Below are 21003 nucleotides of genomic sequence, written 5' to 3'. Positions count from 1 at the left end.
GTACGTCACATCCGTAATCGATGAATGAACTTCGTATTATGTCTAGAGGCCTCCTATGATGAAAAGCTTGATCAGTCTGACCAACATCATGTAAATCCAGATATATTTGGCCAGATTGTTTATTTAAAAGATATAAAATGTTTGAGGCAATGTGAAACAATGGTCCCCCTGCAGCCTATGTCTTCCATTACTTCTTACATAACACTTTTTTTCATGGAAGTTGTGTATCAGATTTTGGTTGCTTTATACCCAATACAGAAACTTGTGTTGTGCGTCTTGTTGGTATCATTTATATTCATTAGGTAATGTATCAGTCATGATGCAAGTGGTTGACAAATGCATACTGGGAAGAAAACAAGTTCCCGACTCAGTTCTATGTAGTTTTTTGGAAAATCTTCTGTTGAGGTTAACCTTATGTTTTTATTTATTTCTTTATTAGTTTAACATTTTGTTAAAGGAACAACTTATATTCAATAAATTGGATTTTACTCATGATCCTTTTTTTTAGTCGTCTTGGGTCTTGAAGAGCTAAAATGAACCTGTACTCGTTTATGAGACACAGTAATTTAAGTGTGATTGCAGAAGACAGCATTACAAAAGCTGGGAGAAAAATGACAACATGCAGAAGAGGGAAATGAGGCTGCTTTTGCAAGGTCATCATGATCTTCAGTAGATATTGCTTTCCCTTATCCAGTTGAATTGTAAAGTCTTGACAACATGAGCTGCTTTTTGGATGCCTTAGAAATTCAAGATGATGCTGCGACAACCCTGGTGTACTCACATCTCAGCAATAAAACATATTGACCATGTCTGTTTTACACTGCCTGGAGATGTGCTTGCTTTGTTGCTTGGTAACATTACCAATCATTACAGTAGTACTTGGGATTTCATTGCACCGATTGTTCGGCCTTCCACTTCAGTGTTTTCATATAAATGTGGACTGTAATTTTATCTCAAAACAACGTGGCACTGTTGACTCACCTTGTCAACAAAGCCTTTCTCTACACATACACAAATACACACTACACTGGGAGAGTTACAAAGTGCAACCACTTAATCATTTCCTATTTATATGCATTTTCTTTTGTAAATTTCCACCCTACAGTGGTCAGACACCATGGTTGCCACGTCAGCTTTCTTTAGCCAAGAAAAGCATCCAAATCCTTGTAGACAGTTTCATGTTGGTTAATCAGTCACCTAGAAAATGCAAACCCTTAAAACATAAGCCTCTAGGCACATAAATAAGAGGAAATAGTTTTGGAGGAACAGAAAAAAGGATCAGGATAACCTTGAGTCTTTACTTAGGTATGCTGTTGAGTAAAGCGCAGGTAGGTTGTGTAATGACTGCCTAAAATGGAGAATAATCTAATTTGAGCTACATGGTAATGACTTAATGAGTTTTATGACTTGGCAATACAGATCTCATTAATATTATTATTTTACAGTAGTTTCACTATAATTACTGAGTGCATCATGTTACTCAAAAGTAATTTAGTAGCAAATTATGGAAAGTTGTTTTTACAGAACACTCATTTGAGTTTTGTCCATGGCCATCATCAACACAGTGTTCCAACAACTAAAATGTTTGTTTTCAAGTCATAAAAGAGACGCTTTTAAGAAACTCTTTACCACATGGTTACGTCAGCGTTATAAACAACCTTCCCTGGTCATAAATGCATGACAGCTTGTTTAGTTAGGCTTGTGAAATAATTGTTTTCCACTGTTTATCAACAGTTTTTTTTTTGTTTTTTTAAAAAAGTTTTTTAGTATGAACTCCTGAGTACTTTATGAAAAATACAATGTTATTGGGAAAATATTGAAGAACAGTTTACTCATACCTATCTGTTAAACTAGTGGGTTTTACCCAGAAATGAACTGTAATATTTTGAAATATAAAGGCACATTTAAATACTAATATCATTTGACACACAGAATGCAAACAAGTCCACAAACACAAACGTAAAGATATTATTCAAGCAATTCCAGCAATAATTAAATATGGGTCAGTGTGAGAATAATTAAATTATACAGCTAAAATAATTAGAGATTTCTTCATTATTGTTCTATTTGAAGTTTGTAGAGGATGAAGTTGTACTTCAGTGTGTCAACACAACCACAGTACTCAGTCAAAGTAATCCTCTATGTCAATGTTGGGGTTGAGCAACTCTTCTCCGTAAGGTGTCAGATCCATCTGGTTGAGGATCAAGTTTTCAAAAGTCTCTTCGAGGTCGGTTTCCCCAATGAGCACTGCTCCCACCATCCTCCCTCCGCTGAGGACCAACTGGAAATAAAAATAAGGACAACTCTAATTTAAAAAACTTCAAAAAACAAATTTCTTTTCATTGATAGAATAACTTTCTGATGAAGTGTTACCTTGACATACTCCTGGCCTTTGGTGCAGCGTACCAGCAGCTCATGGTCTTGCCCCAGTCCCTGTGCATTAAACTTTCCCAACAGAACGACCTGTGGAGTGAACAGAAATAACATGCAGCACTGACCAATAACCTTCACAAGCCTTGACAATAATGAAAAACAATTATTATGTGTGTAGTTCATTATTAACATATTAGATTATTATTTAAACTACTTTGCAGGACTGCAACAACAGACTGCTCACCTTGTAGTTGAAGAACTTGGTTACATGTGAGAACAGTTCAAAACAAAAGTCAAGCTCTATTGTCTCTGAAAGGACGCTTGCTGCCATGCAACGGCCTGCATACCAACCCATCTGACGGGCCTGCGTCCACAAACGCATCTGTACACAAAACCCACAAAGTAAGACATCCAGATAAATATGACCAACGAAATATAACTTTTTATTTTATTAGCTTTCTTTGTATTCTAACTACTTGATGTAGTGCAGGAAAATATATGAATAACAATGCTGCATCAGCCCTTGTAACAACAAGAAAACGCTTGGTTTCAGCTGCTGTACAGTTCTGGATGTTTTTAATCACTTATTTTGTTTCACAATAGACCTTTTTTTTTCCCCAGTGAGTGACATGGAGGGACTGGATGCAGCTCAGTTAACGTTAGAATCTGTCGCTCCACAACCTACATGCATCGTCCAGCTTCACAGATGTATAGGTTACTTAAACAATCTGCACTGATACGGGTTTGTGCAAATAATAAGCTGGATGGTCCTGTTTCCTCTATTTGGACACTTTACCTGCTGCCACAGCGGGCTATGTGCCCAACATGCAGTGCACACATCTCCTGCAGCGTACACATCTGGCTCCGATGTCATCATACGATCATCTACTTGGAGGCCACCATCATCTGCCAATGCAAACTAACAAGATGGATTTATAACTGAGTTAATTACATGATCAAGGAGTGATACTGATGAGTGAATTTTAAAATGACTGCAGTAGAATTGATGTTATTGTGGATTAAATGACTGTTAGAAATACAGACTTTTTCTACTGGTAGTAAAAATAAAAGGGGGAAAAGCTGTAAAAGCTCATCTATACTTTATTAGGATCGAGATGCAGTAAAACCACTTTTCTGCTTTAGCAGACAATAACACTGACGGTCCAAGTAGTTCTCATGTAAAAATCCTACTGCAAAACATTGAACTTTGCAGACTTGTCAGTGTTTGTCCACTCATAAGCACAGTAGAGGTCATTCATCTATAGCAGGGGTGTCCAAAGTCGGTCCTCAAGGGCCGCTGTCCTGCAGGTTTCCCATGTATTCCTGTTCCAACACATCTAGCTTCCACTAAATGGATCAAACAGCCAATGACGTGCACAACTGATTAAACTCTACTACTAATTAATTTGAATCAGGTGTGTCTGAGCAGGGATACATAGAAAACCTGCAGGATTCTGGCCCTCGAGGACCGGAGCTGGACACCTCTGATCTATAGTTAACTTTGCGTGCTTGCAAATACTCTCATTAGAGGCATGACCATAGAAGATGGCAGCAGCAGCATTTAACACTAAAACAAAGCTTGAAGAGACCAAAACACTGGCAAAGTCACTTTTACATTCTATTTTGAATCTTGATGAGTTCTCTTACAGTGTTGCCATGGAGAAACGGTTCAGTATTTGGCACAACACCGGTGGCACTGACAACAAAATCACAGCCAAATGTCTTGCCATTGGTCAGCTGGATGTAAACTGGCCAGGATCCTTCTGAGAAAGGAGAAAAGCAGGAATTACAGAGAATGGGTGTTGGGGAGGGGAGCTGAAAGTCAAAGTGACAAATCAAGTTCTCACCGCTCTCAAGTTTTTCTGTTTTTTGTGAGGAATTGAACTGCTCTGCAGAAGTGAAGATCTTTTCCACTTCACACTGGTATTCCACTAAAACTCTGCGGGTTACCTGAGTGCACACCAGGAAAGAGAAGAGACTTTTTAGAACATCTTTATTTATATTGGCCCTCTTTCCACAATAATAGATTTCTCACACTGACCTGAATGTTGAAGGTGAAAACATTCTCACTCACCTGCTCTGCTCCTCGAAGAGCCACTCCTTGATGCCAGTCTGGACCAAGAGCACTGCCAGGCTTTGTCATGTCATAACTGTGCCCTCGTGAATGTCTATCTGGGAATGAATAAATACATAATTTAAATGGCTTGTAAGGACATGGAAACCAAAAGAGCAAGGAACAGAAATAAACAGATATAAAGACCTGCTGTGAAGGTCTGTGCAGCTCCAGGTGCCGGTTCCTCTGTAGTGTAGCGAGACCTTTTACAAGGACCAGCCACATCAGGTTTGTCGGCCTCAAGTGACGGGATGAGAAACTGCGCCGCCCCGGCATCGAAGAAGGCGTTTCCTATGGCCTTGTCCTTCACGGCCCAAATCACTTCACAGCCTTCCACCTCATACCTGAAAAGAACATGCACATTAATACCAAATGAATGAATGGTTTGCACGGATGTCGCCACAGGCACTACTGATAACAACATATTTATGAAAATGTAATGACAATGACACAAATCCTAGGACGTGAAACCAGCTAATATTTTAGCATTGTGTTCATAGAAGTATTTTGAAAGATTTTATGATCAGCAGATTCATTCATGACACAAAAGGGTGCCAGAATTGAGTATAAAAGGTAAATGGGAGGATACCAGTAATGCAGAAGAGTTTATCAAAATCTTTGAGTCTGTATGTGACCATCAAGGCAACATCTTTTCCTAGATTACATGAAATTGGGTCATTTCAGAAGGACAATGCAAGACAACTCTCTGTATCACTTAGAACATGGGACTTCAAAGATGCAAAGTATATGTGCTTAACTGGCCTGCCTGCAGCCAGATATGTCTCATATTCAAATTATATGACATATTAAGAGAAAAAGAGAGTCACACGTTATAACCCACAGACTGCTGGGCTGCTGATATCTTGCATTCAGCAACATATTCTACACATATTTTTCTAACAAAACTGAAACAATTTGTATGCTTAGTTTCCAAAAACATAAGGATAGTGTGATAGAAAACATGCCTCTATTCCAACTTTCTTTTGAGTAGCATCAAATTCTGCATTGTTTCTACGTACAATGAAGCTATGAAGTCAGTGAGCACTTGGAAAATCATTTAAAATTTGTGTCATATGCCAGGTATTTTTTTGTTTTTCTCTTTTTAATTGTCTTGTCCATCATTTAAGGAAGCAGACTGATGTTCTGTGTTCTGCTGAGCAAATTTATTTAGCCAAGTGGAGCTTGCCTGGTATATAAAGGTTAATAGAAAATAAAAATGTATTTAAGTTATTGCTGAAGTTGGAAAAAAAAGAAACTTCACCATTTTTTTTGTAAGTAGGTTATGTATATTTTTCCAGAGAGAAGGATGCAGAATATTTTTCTCTTCACTGGAGTTTCAGCATTTTGTTGACAGTAGACTTACACTAATTCCAAGGCGATCCCTCCGTTACCAACAACCACAATTCTCCTTGCTTTGGATAATCGCTTCTGAAACTCCTGAAATATTAATGAGAAAAAAAAAGTGTTGTAGTTACTATCAGCATGTTTTGTAACCTCCAACCAGCAGGGCATGTTTTGTTTTCCATCAGTTTGGTATCTACGGGTAATATGATTAATTGCAAGGAATGTATCTCATGATAGTTATCTGCCATGTGCAATTGATTTATGAAAATAATCCAAATTCTGCTTATTACTAAACATATTTATGAAGTCTATTCTGCCTTGGAAGAGGAACACACTGTTAATATTAAGACAGCTTGCAGCAAAAAGCTAAGATTTACTGCAGTATTATTCAATGTATGTGCTTCTACTAAAGAAGATCATATTCACATGATAAAAATGAGCTAAATAAAATAAATGGAGCATATTAAATAAGAAGTAAATTCAAATCTACTTATAAACAATTAAGCATCCAGTGGTTTTAGGTTGTACCTGAGCACTGTCTGTGTCCCGTATTCCCAACACATACGGATTGTCCTGAGTCAATAACTTTGGTCTTCCACCGCTGCAAATACATAGCTTTTCGTAACCAAAAATCTGTCCATCTGCGGTTTCCACCGACTGGGGGCAGAGCAGAAAACATGGGAAGTAGATATAATTTTTAATATCAAAATTTACTGTTACTGTGCGTTTTTGAATAAATGCTATTGCATCCAAATGTCCACAAGGTGGCAGTGATAGACTATATTAAGAACTGTACAGTATCCAATAAAGTTACTGCCAACAATACAACTATCGTCGACAAAAGGCAGCAAGCAGAGCACAGTTTACACGATTTGAGACGATTTTAGGGTTGGCATTGCTGTTTTAAAGCTCCTTACATGTGACTGTGTGTTTAGTGACTTCACAGCAGAATGGATGACAGTAAGGTTTGGACATTTCTCCTCCAGGACACTGACCGGCTGCTCCTCCACATGAAACTCCTCCAATGTTCTGGATACCTTTACACACAGCACAATAAGACAGTAGCATGTACAAGTAATTTGTTGGTATAATTCGGTTGATGCGGGGGGAATGATCCAATTAACCTGTTTATAGTTGGTCACTGCCTTGATTTGAGGACCTGCTGTAATCAAGGCCACGTCTGCGGACGGAATCTGGGATGACAACTGAAGATGAATATGAAATTTAGCATATCACGCCGAGCTGAATACACAGGCCATTTACATTGAGTTTACGCGTGCTTGGTAGACTTGCTATGAGTAATTTTTTTTTCACCTGCTCGACACATGTCACACCTGCAATTCCTCCTCCCACGATCACAAACTTAAATTTTTTCTCTTTTTTTCCTGCCATTACTCAAAAATACCAAGCTAATACATGCTAGCTAACGCTCAATTTCGAGCATGTCTTGGAGCTGAACAGTTAGTCCAGTTTTACTATAAACACGACTTAAAGACAGAGTTACAAATACACTTAATAACTAGTCAAGTCTACTTTTGCAAGTTTTTTCTTCTCATTTTATATATCAGCTAGCTGGTTTTAGCCATGACTAGAAGAACGGTTGTTACGCAACTTCCGTGTTTACATATAACTACGGCAAGTAGGAGGAACAATCTTCCCCGAAGCGCACGACTCGCTTCATAAACACGTTTTGTCAGATATTTTTGAGACTTATCAACTCCTCTTATCAGAAGAAGTATCGTAAATCGCTCTCTCTCTCTCTCTCTCTCTCTCTCTCTACATATATATATATATATACATATATATATATATATATATATATATATATATATATATATATATATATATATATATATATATATATATATATATATATATATATATGTATATATATATTATATATATATATATATATATATATATATATATATATATATGTATATGTATGTATATATATATGTATATATATATATATATATATATATATATATATATATATATATATATATATATATATATATATACACACACACATGTATATATATATACATACACATGTATACACACATAATGGGAAACTATGGTGGACCATGTGACATGTAATAAGTATATGTCATGATAAGTATGATGGAGCAATATTTAGTTAGTTTTTGTTTTTAATTAATGAGATATGGACACAAATATTGAGAAAGTTGTTGAGTTGGTGTCAATAGCTTGTTGCCAAATTGCCATCTCAGACCTCAAATTAGAATTTCTAAAAACCTATTCATTAGACGTTTACTAGTTTTACTATCTAGTGTTTACCAGTGCATTTTTTTCTTTTTTGCATTTGTAAATGTTTATGTCACCATGTTCTGTAAGCAAAATTTATTCATAATTATAATATAATTTGCTTTCTCAAGACAGAACGTGTTGTGATGTATTTCAAAGATGCGGTAAGTTTCTGCATGTCTTTGACATACCCTTTTTTATCCTGGGAAAATTTTCCAAATATGCTTATATGGCATAATAAATGGAAAGCTGTTAAAAAATGTAGGCTAAATGCTTGAATTCTGTTTTCTTGATCAAACTGTCAGGAAAACTTGATATAATCAGTCCACTACCTGATGCTTTACTCAGTCCTAATTTGTGTTTGGCAACAACAGTTCAGCAAAATAATGTTTTACAAAAGTTTGTCTATATTACTGTAAAAGCAGGATAAAAACAGTGGAGTAGTAAGATCAGGTTTAAGTCCCTTGTTATTTACAAACAACCTTTAGTGTCAAAGATAAATGTGGTCAGCAGGGTTTGAATCAAATCTGAAATTCCATCAAAATATTCATTAGCCATCATTACTGCAGTGATAAACAACTCAGCAGCAGATAACAGCTGAAGCACAGAGCCATTTGTGACTTCACATCAAGTCATCGACAGATCTTGACACAATCCCCTTGTCTGTCAGTGTTTGGCAGATAATGGATGTGTTGTTTTTTTGGATTCATCAGCAAAAGCTGGCACTTGTTCTATTTTTGAATACCCCTTTATGCAGATGTTAACCATGCATGGGAGTATTGATGTCAGTGTTTGAGATGATCAGGTCACTGCTAATCAAACACAGGTTGATGCTGTGAATCATACATTACCTCTTGATTTTCATTATTCTGAACAACCTCACACAGGAGGACAACACATAACTGTAAGATAAAGCACCGCCATTGAAATGTATGTGAGTAAACAATGACTAATAACCGCCAGATGCTTTCAAAGTACACCACATTCATTTTTATGATACAATGAGAAATTGAGGGCTTAAATCTTTTAGTAGATACAGTAGTCTGAAGAGCCCTTCATCGTGTTTTTGAAAGACTGACGCTTATAATGTACTTCAGTTGCATTTTTTATTGTACAATGCAAGAGTTATAAGTCTGGTTGTATTTATGATTGTTTTCCCATATAGAATAGGTCCAAACACAAAATTCTATTTAGTACTCAGTAGGTGGTAATGTACTTTTTTTTTGTTCTGTCATTTCTATTAATGCAATTTCCCCCTTTGTTTATGTCTCATAGAATAGCTTCATGTAATTTCTAAATGAATGAGCTAAAATTACGAGAATTTGTATCATATTTGTACAATGTTCTTCAATTCACATTATGGAAAATAACCTCTTTCAAGAATGTGGAAATGAATGGTTGTATATCCCTCCGTACTGGCACTGCAATGGACTGATGACCTGTCAGGGTGTACCCTGCCTCCTACCCGGTGATTGCTGGGTAAGAGGCAGGGTAGCTCCAGCTTCCCTTGATTCCTGAATTGTATTGAAAAAGGTATAGAAAATGAATGAATGATTGAACTTCATTCAGTTCTGAATTTCTATGCATTAAGACATAATAATAATAATAATAATAATAATAATAATAATAATAATAATAATAATAATAATGACCCCTTTTAATGATAAAACAAGTTTTTTGACAAAATATTAAAGCAGAGTATGAGAACAATTTGCAATCAGAATGTTTCTGAATGTAGTTAGCAGTCCTTTGGTCCAATCTTTAGAAACTTGTTTCAGCTCCTTCAGCTGTGACATGTTCAGAGTTCTTAGATCCTGAGACTCAGTTCAACCAGTTGAGGCCAGAGTTGTTAAGAAGGACCTCACAGGGAAAGATTAGAGTGGCAGAAGTTTACTTCAGGATTTCATAACTAGAAACAATCTTACTAAATGAAGTAAAACTAAAGAAAAACACTGGAATCCGGAGCAAGAATCAGAGCCACAGGATGGAGGAAAGGAAGTCCATCTATCTACAAACGAGGTCTGACAAAGAGTGAATGTGGCGCTGGTGCTTAAAAGGCCTGATGCTTAGCAGGTTGCAGGTATGGATGATTAGTATTCAGGTGACTGACAACGAGGATCCAGAGCAGGAGTGGGTATGTCCATGACAACGACTATTGCAGGTGTAACAAGTCCAAAATCAGTGTTTCTCAGTTCCAATCCTCAGGCCCCCCTGCCCTGCATGTTTTAGACGTGTTTCTTCTTCAGTGCACCTGAGTCACTATTTAACTTCCTCATCAAGTTATTTGCTGCCTGAAAACGAGCGCTTTATTTCACTCAGGTGTGTTAAGGTGGGCTTGGCCATAAAACATGCAGGGCAGGGGGTCCTGAGCACTGGAATTGAGAAACACTGTCCAAAATAAACATTGAGAAGCAGCATTTAGCTGCTACGGTGCAAAGTAGTAGAACAAACTGCCAGTGGGGATTAAACTTTCACTAAATGTTGACACTTCAATCCATGTTAAAACTTTCTTTTCTTATGCTTATGTATGAAATCTGTATCGTAACCTTTAACTTATCTTGCTTTTAATTTTTTTTAACTTTATTTTGGTTATTTGTTGCTGTATTTTACTCCTTTTTAATGCTTTCTTTGTACCCTCTAATTGTTTAAATGTTTTATCTAAAGCACTTTAAATTGCAGTGGACATGAAATGTGCTATACAAATAAACTTGGCTTGTCTTCATTTAGAAGAGAAGAAAATCTCCTGGCAAACCTTTCAAACACTATTTTCTAATTGTACTGCTGTGAACTTTAACATTCAGTATATGACCTGAGGCTTGTAAAGTCAGAGATGTACTTTTGATGGTATTTTACTCTTTCTCACAGCTCAGTGTGACCTTGGGTTGAACTGTCAGGCCTTCGTAAAGCATCTTAAATGTTGATGAACTGCAAATAATTTGGAAATGAGCAATCCTTGTGAAACACCAGTTTCTTCCCAGAGATCACTGCATGTTTTCTTCTTGTGATTTTCTAAATACAGCTGAAAAATCTCTAAATAATTACATCTAGCTATTGTGATTTAAGTACACATCAAATGCCTGGGTGTCTTTTGGCCACCAGGTTCCCAGGCAAAGTTTCAGGCCTGCAGAAGTGTATATACCCGTAATAAATTACTTGAAGCAGGCAATAAAACCTGCTTTGGTTGGTTACCTGTGGAAACTCTCAACAAAGTATCCATTCATTACAGGCTCTAAACCTCTAGAGATATATTCAACATGAAACCCAAATTTCCTGGTGAAGAAAAAAAAGAAGCTACACGGTTATTTGATAACTAAAAGTATTGCATTTTAAAATTTTGTTCATGTGACATTTTTTCAACTTCAAGTACCTTCCCTTTTAAAGGTCTCTGCACAACCAGCACTCGAGCAAATATCTGCATGTGTGGCTTATTCAGATAAAATGGCATTACCCATACAGTAAATACTCTGTATCCCGAGCCCCTGATCTTACGTTAAAGCAACAAATTTGACAAAAAGCCCTGCAGCGTTATAAAATTTGCTTACAAGACCACAAATCAACTCTGCCTGGCAACACAACAATGATATTCAATGTGTATGTAAAACAACCTGCACCTTAAAGAACTCAGTTCTGTTGTTTTTCCCCTTGGTGAGATGATGCAGGTCTAACAAATCACACAGTACAAGACAGATGAATAGATCTTTAACATCTCACACCACTACATAATAATTGTTTCTTTTTATTTTTCATGTTGTGATAATAGTATCTGTCTGTGTGAAAGTTCTGCTCACACTTGGATGGCTGTAGCTCGGGTGATAGAGCAGTTGTCTTCTAACCAGATGATTAGTGGATTTATTCCACTGACTTAATGCAAAAGTGTCCTTGACAATTTTGCAGCAGATGCAGATGGCTGCCTGTCCTTGAGCCGGGTTCTGCCGGAGGTTTCCCTCCTATTAAAAGGGAATTTTTTTCTTCCCACTGTCGCCAGTGTGCTTGCTCAGAATGGGAGATTGAATTGGAGCCTACAACTCAGTCTGTTGGTTTCATTGTGTTTTAATTTTTTTCCTGTCTGTAAAGCATCTTGAGATGGCATTGCCATGATTTGACGCTATATAAATAAAGTTGAATTGAACTGAATCCTTGGGCATGACACTTTACACTGTTGTATATGTGTGAATGGGTGACTGGGACATGTAGTGTAAAGTGCTTTGGGTGATAAGCATGACTGTCCATTTACCAACAACTTTACCAGGTCTTGCAATACGAACAACACTTGGCATATTATGCAGAGTCTTCATGTCTTGCACCTGATTAACTGATCATCAGCAAGTGTGAATACCTTTATCAAAGCTGAGATTTTTGTGGTAGTTTGCTGTTCTGGTGCTAAATATCAAGGTGGAAAATAATAAAAAATTATCTTAGAAAAGCGGAATTTGCTCTCCATCGATCTAAGAAGTTGTATAAGGTCATTTCCTGCCAAACCGATACATACAACAAATATTATACTTTAAGTTTTTGCTACTAGACACTGGATTGTGGAGTAAATTTAGTTTTTCAAACACTAAATAACTATTTTAGTTTGGATTTTATTAAATAATCAAATAGTATAAAATATTAACAGAAATTTCCCTTAAGCTGTATCTGCAGTACGATTTAAAGGTTTGGAAAATCTTTCTTATTAGAATAATGACTACCGTGATGATTTTTCATTGTTGCATGCACATCTCTTTATGGGATATGATTTGTGTACATGGCCTGCATGTAGCTACAATATTATGGAATAATATGTCTTAAAACACATTAGAAGTTTAAAAAATATATTTTTACATTTTATTATCAAAACTATGGATAACATTTTCTTTCATATGACTACAGTTCTTTAGTTTTATTGAATATTTTCAATTTAATTCTTTCTTATTTTCTCATTTTCTCTTCGTTTTTTACTTTTTTTTTTTTTTTTTTTACATTTCCATCATGCTATAGTGAAACAGCATTTACAGAAGAACCACAACATTAACCACACTGGAAGAAAACACATGGATTTGGATGGTTTAAATCAAAGGCACTGCTTTTTGAAGTTTATAAAATAAAATAAAAAATCATTATGATCATTATCATCAATATAATCATGAACATCATTCTCATAATCATTATTACATAAGATAATTAGTTATATCATCACAACACCAGGATTGCTGTGGAGTCTCCGGAATGGGTACTAGAGAGGAAGGTAGTTGGGAGGCTGCAGTAGGTCCCTCTTGCCATAGGTGGAAGATCCCACATTGGTTGGTACATAGACAGTGCCAATAGTGTTACTAGAGCGGACCAGGAAGTCTGCTAACCTTTGGGTCACACAGGTGGCTGTGTTGCACTTCCTCTTCTCTAAATGATGGCTGAAAAAACAAAGCAACAGTTCAGACACTGGGAAACACCAAAGCAAGTTTCAGAGCTGGAATATTTTTCACACATTGAGGGGCTACAGCCACTAATTTATGTCTACTCTACCTATTCATTGCGGTGAGCCCCCTTTGTGGCCGTGTCCCCATGAGGCCAAGGAACGGGTTGGAGATTAGCTCAGGAAGAGACCAGGCTTCTGTGTCTGAAGGAGCACTTTCCTGCTCATAGGATGAATTAGGATTGAAGTACCTGAATCACAGGAGGAGAAAGGGGCAAACAGTTTCACACTGATGATGCCCTCTTCAAAGCATCCACCAGTCCCCAGAGAAAGAGGAGAGAGTGGCCAATTACCCACCAATCCCCAAGCCGCGCAACAGAGCACTTTTTCACAGTTTATTTCCACCTCCACAGTTATACATGTTTGCTGTGCTGCTTCTTAGACAGAGCATTACAGCATTTTTAGATGCAGCATTTCCAAAAAACTCAACATTTTTCAGTTGATTTTAACATATATATGGATACAAATATATATATATATCAAATAACAAAGCTACCTGCAATATTTAAGAAGGAATCTAAAAATTATGGGTAACATTTAAGCAAAAATGTGATGTGCAAAATCCATATACATGTCAATTCTGCAGCTCACAGCATGCTCGAACTCACCTGTGACTTGGGGCAGCGGTGATGCAGCGCAGCAACACAAGCATCGTAAGGAGAAGCACAGGCACCCTCAGGTGATACATGATGTTTATTGTGATTTCCTGCATCAACACACACAAGGGTTATCCAAAAGTTAGATTTTTCTTCCAGCATGTAGAAAAACCGGGCAAAGCAACATCTGAAGCATAAAAAGAATAGATACAAATTAGTGAATAGTGATAGAGTCTAACACAGCAAACAATCCTTTTTTTTTTCTTTTCAGGAAAATTCTGATCATCCAGAGGCTTCAGGGTACAAAAAATAAACTTTTTTTTTTTTTTTTTTTTTTTTTTTTAAATTGTGTGTGGATTTTATATCATACATAATTCCTTTATTGCATGTTTTCAAGCTGTGTGCAAGATACTTCCAAATTCTTTCATTATGAGAACAGATGTTTTTTGTATTCTCATTAGTTTTACAGTTTTACTTTCTGCAACATAACACTTTCTGCAAGTAAAACAGTAACCACAAAAAAATGCAAAAAATTCCAATAATTATTATTTCATTTTTTGTCATTTAGGAAAAAAACAAAAAAAAAAGGATTGGAATAGAAAGGTGTCATTTTATGCATATTTTTTGGTATCATGGCTAGTCCTGATGCTTTAAAATTTACAACGCATGCACTGGAAATAATATCTTAAAGAATTGGAATAATATTTCAATCAGTCTCACAAGAAATACATAACTGTGAATGCACAATTTATGAAATGCAAACTGCAAGAGGAAGACATCTGAGCCTAAAGAGAAACAAAGAACTCACTTTTTGTTGTTTGTTCCAAGTCCCAGTCCGTCACTGGAGCAGTCTGAGGTTTGTCCGACAGTCACACGAAAAACTCCGACAGTTATAGGCTCCCTGCTCAAACCACTTGTGACATCAGCTCCCTCCAAATATAGCCAAGCATTTTCATTTACACAAGGGGGTGGGGGAAAAATGGGTTTCATCTATGCCACATCTCATGCGCTCTTATACATTCAGATTTGTTTTAAAGCATCCACCATGCACACGCACACACACCTACACAATACACGTATACACAAAAGACCACACACATATCTGTACGTCACTGTGCTCATCATCACCTTCGTCAGCAATGGCATCAGCTGCCGTGATGGGACTGACCCACCCTAAACCCACAGCAGGGAGAAGAACTCTGTCAAAGTGAAAAGCTGTCTTCTTATTTACCCCAAGACACATAATGAAGTTTTAGGTCACCAAACTTTAGCCTCGATGCCTCCTCAGTGGCTTCACAGGTAGTAAATAATAAATGTGGAGATGGATCTTATTATTATAATTGGACATGTCACACACACCAAAGTGCCAATTAGCAAAACGATGATAAAATGTGAGCTACATTTTGCAAGCAAATGAGGGAATATGACAAGTGAAAAAGTAGATGAGCACGTTCTCTTTTCCTTTTTCCTGAAAACCTGCCCACAAATACAACTTATTTTCCCTGTAAGTCTGAAGCTGCTGTTATGAATGCTCTTGTCACATTTTGTATTATTACACCTCAAAAAATGTGTCAGTTCTTTTGTGTTACTTTTAGTTAATTGGTTGAAAACCGATTAACATTCAGCATTTGTCTTAGATCTTGTCTCTTCTCCGAGCTCTCTCCAGCCAGTAAAAGTCAGTCAAATGCTGACTCTTTTCCTATATTTCACTCTCACTGTTTCTCTTTCTATTCCTCACTTCCTTCAACAATGTCCCTTTTTGTTTCTTTGCTCAACCAACCATGTTTGCACATTTAAAACAACCACTGTGTTGATATTTAGTTACTGGGGTTGGATGTGGAACTTTTAAGCAAAACACAGCTGTCCTGGGCTGGGAAAAAAAGTTTGGAAATGCAGGTTCTTAGCCTCAGGATGCTGCACAGCAACTACAGCTCCAGGCATCTTAGTAATGAATGTCATTGTGTTGTTAAAAAAATTCAGAAACACAGCGGTTTAAGGTTAAAAAGTTCTACTTTAAAGCTGGTAGACCTCTTATATTCTTAATATTTCTGCATGAATATGACAGCTTTTTAAAAATTGACACACAGTCCTAAACATAGTTTATTTTAAGAAAAAAGTTCCCTCCAAGCTGCAGTAATGATATCAGGTCTTTGAAATGTTTAAACCATTTACAAGAAATGTTTTTTTTTCTTGGTATTGCATGGCCTTTTTCCCAAACCCAACCAAGCATTTTTTAAGCTGCTACATCTGACGAGTTAGTCCCCCCCCCACCCCCCACCCAAAGAAAATGTAAAAGCTTTATTAAGTCAATAAATAAAACCATTTATTTACTCATCAAACAATTTATTTGATAAGTGAATACATTGTATTAACTTATGAAAGAATCACGATAGGGTCTCTTGATTAGACTTCTTGAACTTGACTGTTCCTCAAACCATTTTTGTGTATCTAAACTTTGTTGAGCAATAAAATCATTGTTTCCACCACTACAAAAAAAGAGAGAAAAAAAAAGAATTGTGTCCACAGTACAGTAAATGTGAATAATGACTTAATATCAGGCATGTGCTGTAATTACAGAGCTGTGTACTCCCCACAAAGTATTGTGCTGAAAAGACCATCCATCTTTATGTGGTGCATTTTTCTGATGTTGGGCCACTGTGTTACTGGCTTTCTTTGCCATGAGGCAACATTCTGAAAGAAGAAAACAATAACTCTGAGGTTCTTTGAAATAGTTTGCAACCAGAATTGCAAAATGATACTTTTGATTGTGTTAAGTAGAAAAACAAGTGTGGCATAATATCAGTGTCTTCTATAGTGAAAAGAGTCCTCATGAAAATGTAGTTATCTCAGTGAATGACACAAACCGTTCCAATTCCAGGTGATTGTCATGGACATTGCTTTTATAAGAATGCAGTGCAGGATTATTAGGAGTTATTGTTTCTGCATGATTCATATCCAAAGGATCACCCCACTGTCTCATTGGGGAGATGTCAGCACAGGCGGCTGGCTACTGGTAAGTGCTAGTGGTTTTCACCACCACTTTGAGCTCAAAGTGATACAGCATAGTCTTAATGGACATGTGGCACCCTCAAAGACCTTGCAGTCCAAAGAACCCCTCCCTGAGGTTCCTGTACATTTCGCAAGAGAGAAGTAACTACAGATAAAGACAGTGATAAGACATTTTTCAGATTTGTATAGATGTATAAGGACATTAATTTTACATATAGTTGGACCATAGATTGCAATAAAGGCAATGTCTGGATTTACTTCAGCCTTTTCTGATTCTAAAAAAAGTTGTTTTTTCATGAGAGTCTTGTGATAGATATATTTAATCATAGCCAGCTAAAGCACACACATGGGGAAGGAATAACAAAAGAAATTAGAGTAATAAGGAGAATAGGAAAGAAAAGTATGTGCCAGATTTTATTGGAGGTTTGGATTAACATGTCATCACTCAGCACTGATGAGCTGCATTTGCAGGAATGGCAGCTGGATTTCCAGTTAAGAAAAAACAACTCAGAAAAAAAAGAGTCAAAATCCACCATCTTCTACTTTTCTTTTTATGTCATACCTTCAACACCCTCGCACCCACACCACCCCTCCACCCTCTTTACATTTAGGTTTTTGTGAGTTACATTAAGCAGAACTCTGCACATTTTATTACTCCTGTCATATTGAATATAATTGAGATCAAAAGTCACCAGAAAATGATTAGTCCACCGTGCCAGCAGATGTAATTGTGTGTGGCCTCTGGTAATAACTGAGAGCATCAGTTGAGTGTTTACAGTGTTTGCAGGTTAAAAAAAAAATAGGGGTGTGTCCACATCTCCTTTAGGTTATAGCAGCAACCCATAAAGAAAAGAATAAGTTGGTTTGTTCAACCAGAATTTACACTCATGTATGCTGTATGAATTCCCTCTGGACTATGATGCATTCGCAGACACAAATAAACAGTTAGCATCATCAACAAGAGCCTCCACTGGGAAAACAATTGGCAGTTTTTCTAATTTAATTGCATGGATATGAATGACTCCTGGTCATGACGAAAGTGTTTTTATTTTGCTGTTTGTGTCGGAAAACAATGCTGAGCTACTTTGAGCATTCCCATTCATAAATATCTTACCTGTAATTTCACTACTGTCAACATGATTTAATTTGTTGATGGAGGGTATTTGAGAAGAAGGATAAAGAGCGGGCAAGTTGTCTTTCCCACTATAACTAATAGGAAAAAAAGCTGTACGTTGTGCGTCATAGCTTATTTGAATTTGGGGAAAACAATAAACATAACCATACGATTTCACACAAAAATGAATCTTTTTTTTGTGTGAATAATCTGTAGACTTGAAGATACTCTAATGAAGCTGAAGTGATTTTTTTTTCTTTTGTGATATGAGTCAAATGAACAAATAAAATGTGAGTGCTTTAGTGCACATTTGCTGTGTAATTTAGATATTGAGATGTGAAATTTTTCCAATTGTAATATTTGTTGTATTTTCATACTCCCTCAACGATTTCAGAGCTGAAATGCAATTTATTCTTTTTGACAAAAAAAGTCTAAATGCTTGAGACCTGACATGAGAGACAAACAAATCAGATTCAGCAGAGGGCGTTCTTTCATCAGCTTAGCGTTATCCATGTCCTGGTAACCTTTCAGGAAAGTTTTTTTTTTTTTTTTGTCAAGTTCCCACAAAAATCAAGGCACTACCAAGCAGTGATATCTTTTCAAGACAGTCATGTTGCTAAATAATCTGGGAAGCAGGAATTATTTGGATTTTTCCATTTTAATGAAGGAGGCTGTCCTATTTTTAACATAATCTAGGGATTTACCTGTATGATTAACATCCAAGAAGGGGCAGATTAGGAAAACAAATTGGCTCTTGCATCTCTTTGCCTTGCCTTACCCATGTACAATCATCCACACCACAAATTTTTGTGCTCCCTTCAATGTGAATATCACATGTGAAGGCTATTACAGCCACTAAAGATATGCAGTGAGTTAGCAGGAATCAGTAAGTGTAAACACATTCAATCCCATGGACAGGTTACCAGTCTATCACAGGGCCAACACAGACAGACAAACAACCATTCACACACACTCACTCGTAGGGAAAATTAGAGTAACCAATTAACTTAACATGCATGTCTTTGGATGGTTGGAATACCCGGAGAGAACCCACTCACGCATGGTTAGAACATGCAAACTCCACACAGAAAAGCCAATTTAACCTCCCAGTATAACTAATTGACAAAAATAAATCAAAATCGTTGTTTATAATTACTGAAACTGAAGCTGCCTCTAAAAACGTTCTGACCAAAAATGATCCAACTATCACCTGACAACCAATATCAAATAGGTTGATTAAAAAAAGATAAGATCTGTTAATACAATGTTAATGTTGATGAAAGATGTTTAAAAACCATGTTATCACTGGAAATAAGATGATTTAGTTTAGGAAGACATAAAAGAACTAAATTTAAGATCCACTGTTTCAATCACAACCAGTTCTGTTCTCCTGCTGCAAACTCTGAAGTCATCAACTAATTATATAAATATGACATAGTAACATAATAAAAAAGCTCTTTTATTGACATGTCATTATCACTAGTTGTAAGTTTGCTGTACCTTTGTGAACAGTTAGCATGTTCACGGCTAAATGGCTAGTTCAGACTTACTGGTTTTAAAGCGTCTTTTTACTCAGAACAGAACCTCAGTCATGTGAAAGCATTAGAGTCTAGCACAGCTTGTACCAGCATCATAAACCACAACAGCTAATTTAATGGTAATTTTGTTTGCTGCAAGATTTACTTGTCAACTTATAAAAAAAAATGTGTTGGTGTTCACTATGAGATTAACAACTTGTGCTGCAGGAAGATGGATTAACAAGTAGATGAAAAAATAACAGCTTCAAAAATGATCAGCATTTGATGGTATGGTCTTGTGACAACATTTTCATGTTCTTGCACTGGAGGATAAAATGCCCTCAAGAAAGAACTTCTCCAAGGACGGGCAGCCAATTACATCTACTGAAGCCACAAGGCCCTGCAGCAGGGGAGTGATGTAACAAGCTCCGGCTCCTGGGATTTCAGAGGAGGTACTGTACTCTATAGAGCAACGACAAACAGGCCAGACAGGAAACTAAAGGGTAGTTGAATCATGGAGTATATTCATTTTCTATTTCGTCTTAGCTTTTGTCTAATTGAAAGAAACTCCATCAAAAAGCAGAGAAGAAACTTTAGGCTAAAACTTAGCTTAACACCTTGTTAGACCCAGAATATAGCTTGTTGGGTTTTTTTTTTTGCAGGACGATTCCTGATTTGCACAAATCAGATGGAGTGGGCTAGACCAGGAAAAGTTCAGATACAAACTTCTAGACTTGGATCTTCAGAAAAATCTTTATATTTCATCAGAGCTATAGTTACTAGTTATTCAGTCATGTTTGGTAAAGATTATAGTTTAGGCTTTACTACTTATGAGAAAGAAATAATCATCATTGTCTTAAAGTTTGAATGATAAATTGCTCATGGTTAAATCAGAGGGTTAGTCTTAGCTTTATGTGCTTGTAATATACACTAAATTAAATAAAAAAATAGACATTTTCTTTGTTTTTTCTTGTGCGAAGAAAATGGCATACTCATGTATTATACTCCTTTCCCCCTAAACTTCTGCCTTCAACCCAAAAAAAAATCATGAAAGTATTTTTCTCCCCCAAAAAAGTGGGAACAGTATTATTTTTTCATTAATTATTTTTAAATACCAGTTTCATCCTTTTCCGGCACATGAGGAGAGAGCGATGTCATTCAAAGATTAATTTATTCACAGAAACAAAAATATATGTCCAACTTTCTTCTACCAC

The 21003-nt window shown here is 36.5% G+C and overlaps 2 protein-coding genes across 2 annotated transcripts; both read right to left on the bottom strand.

The window, feature by feature from the left end:
• Positions 1–818: 818 nt before the first annotated feature.
• On the bottom strand, positions 819–7434 carry pyroxd1 (pyridine nucleotide-disulphide oxidoreductase domain 1). Its single transcript, XM_079263360.1, has 13 exons — positions 7145–7434; positions 6955–7035; positions 6748–6867; positions 6359–6487; positions 5850–5923; positions 4634–4830; positions 4448–4545; positions 4221–4323; positions 4021–4136; positions 3170–3292; positions 2618–2755; positions 2374–2463; positions 819–2281 (listed from the first exon to the last, which is right to left on the bottom strand). The coding sequence occupies exons 1-13, from the start codon at positions 7220–7222 to the stop codon at positions 2123–2125; spliced, it is 1506 nt and encodes a 501-aa protein (XP_079119486.1). The 5' UTR covers positions 7223–7434; the 3' UTR covers positions 819–2122.
• A 5882-nt stretch (positions 7435–13316) lies between these two features.
• iapp (islet amyloid polypeptide) lies at positions 13317–14241 on the bottom strand (the record flags this gene model as incomplete). The annotated part of the gene is made up of 3 exons (XM_079263224.1): positions 13317–13491; positions 13604–13744; positions 14162–14241. The coding sequence occupies 3 exons, from the start codon at positions 14239–14241 to the stop codon at positions 13317–13319; spliced, it is 396 nt and encodes a 131-aa protein (XP_079119350.1).
• Positions 14242–21003: the final 6762 nt, after the last annotated feature.

Source organism: Telmatherina bonti (assembly GCF_933228915.1).
Source record: "Telmatherina bonti genome assembly, chromosome: 23".
NCBI classification, from domain to species: Eukaryota; Metazoa; Chordata; class Actinopteri; order Atheriniformes; family Telmatherinidae; genus Telmatherina; species Telmatherina bonti.
Note: the sequence above shows the minus strand (reverse complement) of the source record. Positions and strands in the feature narration are given on the sequence as shown.